At 37.6% G+C, this 6,178-nt stretch overlaps 1 protein-coding gene across 3 annotated transcripts in view; it reads right to left on the reverse strand.

Moving 5' to 3' along the window:
- Nucleotides 1-98: 98 nt before the first annotated feature.
- The window catches only part of LOC107557302 (serine/threonine-protein phosphatase 6 regulatory subunit 2-like), an 18,119-nt gene continuing 12,039 nt past the window's right edge, over nt 99-6,178 (reverse strand). For all 3 annotated transcript variants that reach the window (XM_016240686.1, XM_016240687.1, XM_016240685.1), the window contains exons 12-24: nt 5,113-5,177; nt 4,824-4,939; nt 4,642-4,727; nt 4,072-4,152; nt 3,870-3,967; nt 3,657-3,714; nt 3,431-3,558; nt 3,207-3,346; nt 2,991-3,126; nt 2,785-2,837; nt 2,217-2,391; nt 831-932; nt 99-733 (exon numbers count right to left, since the gene is read on the reverse strand). In XM_016240686.1, coding sequence (XP_016096172.1) covers nt 685-733; nt 831-932; nt 2,217-2,391; nt 2,785-2,837; nt 2,991-3,126; nt 3,207-3,346; nt 3,431-3,558; nt 3,657-3,714; nt 3,870-3,967; nt 4,072-4,152; nt 4,642-4,727; nt 4,824-4,939; nt 5,113-5,177 — 1,287 coding nt within the window. In that variant the 3' untranslated portion in view covers nt 99-684. The remainder of the gene's footprint in view (nt 734-830; nt 933-2,216; nt 2,392-2,784; nt 2,838-2,990; nt 3,127-3,206; nt 3,347-3,430; nt 3,559-3,656; nt 3,715-3,869; nt 3,968-4,071; nt 4,153-4,641; nt 4,728-4,823; nt 4,940-5,112; nt 5,178-6,178) is intronic.

Here is a 6,178-nt window from a genome sequence, read left to right on the forward strand (position 1 = left end):
GCCATCGTGAACACCATGTCAGAGTATCAAGTCATTCATTTCCGCCCCAAAGCACTTCAGAACATTCAAATACATGATTTAATAAGATTAGGCCATAATAAAGTTTTTTTTTTTTTAAATCTTAAAAGTGAACTTGGTGGGGCGGTGACCTGTGCAGAAATGTGTCAAGCATTACAGAACATTTCAGTTGTGCTTCAACATACAGTAAATTGTTGCAGAGGCTGTTGTCAGGCAACAAGGCTTTCGATTTTGCATGAGGATGTTCAAGACATTATGCTGTGAAGGATGAGCCTGTGCTTTCCAATTAGGACCTTCACATCCCTGTTTCCTACCATCCAAGGCTGAGCGTGAAAAAACTGATCCAGAAAAACTAAGAGAGGGACACAAACTGAAGAAAAAAGAAGTCCTGACAGATCCTGTAATCACACGGTCACTGCTACATTTAAAACTGTGCATATCTCATACAAAGTTGAAAGGATTAAAAGACTAACACCTCTGAGCACTGTACTGGTTACTGGTTCGTGTTATATGCCCCTGGCTTCCTCCTCCAATTATGGGCTGATTGGCAGTATCCAGGACCAATAACATGGCAGCATTCTTTATTAAAACACCAAAAGTGGTATTGAGGTTTGGGGGTTCAGAATGGAAGAGGCGGAGAGTGGGTCGGACTCCTATCCAGAGGCTTCAGACCGGTCCATTAGGTGTGATCTCAGCTGAAGAAGGTGTTTCAACTCTATAGAGGCATAAGAGAGAGTAAAAGAGGGTAAGAGAGGGCGGAGGGCACTTTTTATGCATCATATAACATCTGGTTGATACACATTCACTATTACCTCATCTCCATCACAGTGGTGGCCTCCGACTCTTCTGTAGGCACTGAAGACTCGCTATTGTCTGTGATGCTGAGCTTCTCCAGAGCTTCAGTAGGCACCTCGCTGCACAGAAAAGAGTGCAGTACAAACGTTTACCAATAAATACTTTTACATCTTTACAGAATCAAAATTGCTTTCACAAGTACAACACTGAAAGTGATCACTCTTCATCATTAAAGGGATAGTTCACCCAAAAATGAAAATTACCCCATGATTTACTCACCCTCAATCCATTCTAGGTGTATACGACTTTCTTCTTTCAGACGAATACAATCAAGAGTTGTATTTTAAAAAATGCCCTGGCTCTTCCAAGCTTTATAATGGCAATGAATGGGGTGTCGAGATTTTGAAGTCCAAAAAAGTGCATCCATCCATCATAAAAGTGCTCCACACGGCTAATAAAGGCCTTCTGAAGCGGTGTGTTTGTGTAAGAAAAATATCCATATTTAAAACTTTATAAACTCTAATCTCTAATTCCGGAAACTAGAGATTACGGTTTATAAAGTTTTACATATGGATATTTTTCTTACACAAATGTATCGATTCGCTTCAGAAGGCCTTTATTAACCCCCTGGAGCCGTGTGGAGCACTTTTATGATGGATGGATGCACTTTTTTGGGCTTCAAAATCTCAACCTCCATTCACTGCCATTATAAAGCTTGGAAGAGCCAGGACATTTTTGAATATAACTCCGATTGTGTTCGTCTGAAAGAAGAAAGTCATATACACCTAGGATGGCTTGAGGGTGAGTTAATCATGGGGTAATTTTCATTTTTGGGTGACCTATCCCTTTAAATCAATCAAAACTTGATTGAATTTTTTGGACCAGTAGATTAAGTGTCATTCTAAAAGTGCAGTCACATTAGCAAAATTTTGTAGAAAAAAAAAACATCCACAGTCAATAGTGTAGCCCTGTATGAAACATGACAACAAAGTCACTTTCAAACCAAGCAGCTTTTGTTGGTCAAGAGGGCAAATTCACAACCAATTCGAACCCTGCAAAATCTTTCACCCTAACAAAATTTCCAACTGCATTGATTCTTATTGAAATCACTGAATTTTATCTGTGAAATTTTCCCAATCTACAGTAAACGTGACCGCACCATGAGTCATGAATGTTCTTTGATATAGGGAAGATCCCGAATGGGATTCCCTTTTCAGTCTGGTCTGTCATATTTTTCTCCCCTTTAAGTGGTTTGTTTAGAGAGCATAACTAAACGATCATCACACAACAGGTCTTCTGTCATCGATTAAAAATTAGAATATTATTCCCTTCCTGAAGTCATGAGAAACCTTTTTTTTCCCCTGGAACTACATTAAAACACTGTAATGCACTAATGTTCTTACCTCATGGGTGCTGTTGTCTGGTTGGCAGGTGTTTTAGGGGAACCCTCTGTCTTATTTTCTCCAGGGTCCTCTTCACTGTCTGAACCTCCAGACGAGCTGCTGTCTGAGCCCACCAGAGGAGCTTTTTGCCCAGGACTTCCTTCACACGCTCCAGTAGCCGAACCACTGCCAGCCACTGCAAAAAAATAAAATAAAAAATAAAACAACAAAACAAAATGTCAACCCTCTTAGTTTTTCTAGTGAATTTACCTTATCCATATTAATGCACCATGCCATTGCCATGTATATGTAGGCAGTTATTTGTTAATGTTTTGGAGTTTCTGATGTCAAGGACTTTAGATTGATGCATTTCTAAATAGGAAGTTTTGAGTTCTAGAAGTTACAGTATGTTTTCAAAGTACTCTAAAGATCAAGAAATATGTGATTCCCCAAGATAGTACCACTTTAAACATTTCATCAGGTAAATTTAATACAGAAATCTTGGTGAAAACTGTCAGTAAACGACTACTTCCCACGTTGTCTATTAACAGAGTTAATATTCAGACAGACACAAACACCGCATACTCACATTTTTTCTCTTGGCCTTGTTGAGGTTGTCCCTCAGTCTGGCTGGACTCTGTGCTGTAGTGTAAAAGCAAATGGATCAGCACAGATAAAAGTATTCCCATAATTTAAACATCCAAACCAACCAATATTTCCTCACTTTAACAAACATTCCAAAACAGTGTCGTATGCAGCATTATACAACTCTCTTTAAAACAGAGTGTTCTTAACCTGCTGAAAGGCTGGAACTCAGTGAAAGATGCCCAGCTTGTGTCCTGCGGACCCTCACCGTCCTGCTGAGGGGAACCACCCCAGGCGCTAGAGGAGCTCACCTCTGTCTCGCCAAAACTCGCCGTCCAGCCTGGATCTGTGCACAAACACAAATGATGTTCAGTGAATAAATTCACCTGAAAGATTCAGAGTCGTGGGTGATGTTGTAGCACTCACTTTGAGTCTGAGATGCTGCAGACTGCTGAGGACTGGCCTCTTCCTCAACATCCTCTTCCTCAGAGGCCGACCCGCGGCCTCCACCCCCATTCCTCACAGCACTCTTGGGTGAACCATCTGAAGAAAGAGACACCCCGAACCTGGAAAGAATAAATAGAGAATGTGAATTCAATAAACAAAACAGGAGAATCTATTTCCTCAAGCATATCATCCATGTGCTGTACCTCGATCTGGCTTTGATTTGTGTTGCATAGTTTATTTCTTTTTCATCCCAAATATCCTCCTCTTCCTCACAGTCATCGAACTGCTGGATTCTTTCTTTACAACACGCTTCAAACGCTGCAGCATTAGCCTAAAGGAGCACAACAATCCAAATAAAGCATCAAAACAAACACTTACTACTGGACTAAATGATCATTTGAATAATGGACAGTGTTTTCAGACACTTACACTATGATCATCTGCATCTATATTGAAGTTAATTTCAGCAATTCGATCGAATGCAGCACTGCAAGATATAAAGAGGTCTCTCAAAGATCATACTGACAATCTTTACCACAAAAACATATCACTGTACATCAGTCCATGTCTCTGTAGCATTCTGATATAAATGGCAACACTTACCACCACTAGATATGAGAAACATTTATATATAGCACTCACTTGATATTTTCATCATGTTCACTGAACTCCTCATCATTAAAACCAAACTGATCCACAAAGTTGGCAGTCATCTGCTGAATCTGGTAATCAGAGAATGCCTGAATGTAAAAAAAAGAAAAGAAAAAAATCCTTAAATGTTTTCCAATCAGCTGTAAGGAAATTAAAGCAGACTCATGCTGGCTATTTATTTGTTGTTTCTAACCTGTTGGATGGACAGATCATTGGGGAAGGGGCTCTCCATGTCATCATCTTCACTAGATGAGTGTAAGTTATGGGTGCTGACCTGGAACACAGGATAAGAACCAATCAGAAATCAGCATCAAACAATGTAACATTCTCAGAATGAAAGTGACTAAAAAAAAAACACATTAAAAAAAGTTCATAATGAACCCTGATAACTGATTTCCTCTAAAGTGAACCAGTTTTAGAGCCATTTTGACCATCTTTTTATGATGAAAACGGAGAATATCCAAGCATCTCTGAAATATTTACTTTTATCATCTATTGCAGTAAACACACTTGTAACTCTCTTAACATATTTTGAAAGAAAAGGAAAAAAAAATTCCTGATGAAGGTCATGCGACCGAAACGTAGTCAATAAATATTTTTTGCATAGATAGTGTGCGGGATTTGTTTTTTGCTTTTTTTTTTTTAGAAAGAAGAAAAAAAAAAAAGAGACATGATCATTACATTGACTACATTTTAATAACTTATCCAATATTATTCATCTGTGCAATAAATGCAATGAAATTTGTGTAAATGCTTTCCTCACCAAATCCACGGTGTTTCTCCTGTTGGTCTCTCTCAGGGTCTCACCCACAAAACTCTCCCAGCGGCCTCTGCAGTCCTCTGGCAGCTCTGTGGATATACAAGTGATTATGATCTCAGTAATCACCCTCCTATTTCAGGCATCATTATTTCATAGCTCTTTTGACATATTCCTGCACAACAAACCTTTAATTAGGTCACTAATTTGAGAGTGAGCCAGCCCCTTCTCCAGGTTTTGAACCACAGTGTTTGCAATTCTTGTCAGGTGACCCATATTTCCCCTCCGCCTTCCCCCTTCAGCCCTGGAGATTAAGGTAGAGAAACTACAATCAGCCAAAAGCAGAAACAAACAGACAGACAACAAACATATGGACACAACAAAGGATATCAAGATGAGCTTCATTGGAATATCACACATGTGTTAGAGACCCACTGCTTATAAATCAATAACAGCAAATAGATGAGAGGCTCTTACTGGATTTTGTCATTTTCCTCCCAAGCACCCAGAATCCTTTGCACCAGCCGGCAATGCTGGAAGAGCTGAGGAAAGCAAACAACCGAACATTGAGAATAATGAACAACAGGAAACACACAAGAGCGTAAAGGACAGCCAAAAAAAAAAAAAAAAAAGGAGAGAAACATAAAAGAATAAGGCAGCAAACAAAACTGACCTCTACTCAACAAACCACATGACTTGAGCTATCATTCATTTCTGTAGCACAAATGGTGGGGGATGAATCACAGGTCAAATTTCAATACTCAGGCTCAGTGGTTTGTTCAAATTCCTGAACCAAAGTATGTGCAATACATAATTGTTCAAAATCTTGGGGTCAGTAAGATTTATTTCATGTTTTTGAAATAAGTCTTTTTTTCTTACCATGGCTGCATTTATTTAATTTTAAAAAAACAGCAAAAACAGTAATATTGTGAAATATTATTGCAATTTAAAATAACTATTCTATTTTAATATATTTTTTAAAATGCAATTTATTCCTGTGATGACAAAGCTGAATTTTCAGTAGCCATTACTCCAATCTTCAGTGTCACAAGATGCTTAATGCTAATTTGGTGCCTTAATAAACATTGATAATAATAACTGCTGCTTAATAATTTTGGGAGAACCATTATATATATATATATATATATATATATATATATATATATATAGTGTGTGTGTGTATATTTTTTTTCAGGATTTTTTGATGAATAAGTTGAAAAGAACATTATTTATTATCTTTACTGTCACTTTTAAACAATTGAATGCATCATTGCTGAACATAAGTATTTATTTCTTTAAAAAAAAAAACTTTCTGACTCCAAACTTTTGAACAGTAGTGTATATGTTAAGTAGTGAAAGTGGTAGCCATTACTCCAATCTTCAGTGTCACAAGATGCTTAATGCTAATTTGGTGCCTTAATAAACATTGATAATAATAACTGCTGCTTAATAATTTTGGGAGAACCATTATATATATATATATATATATATATATATATATATATATATAGTGTGTGTGTGTATATTTTTTTTCAGTATTTTT

This window comes from Sinocyclocheilus grahami, unplaced genomic scaffold, assembly GCF_001515645.1.
Source record: "Sinocyclocheilus grahami isolate Dianchi unplaced genomic scaffold, SAMN03320097.WGS_v1.1 scaffold597.1, whole genome shotgun sequence".
NCBI lineage: Eukaryota > Metazoa > Chordata > Actinopteri > Cypriniformes > Cyprinidae > Sinocyclocheilus > Sinocyclocheilus grahami.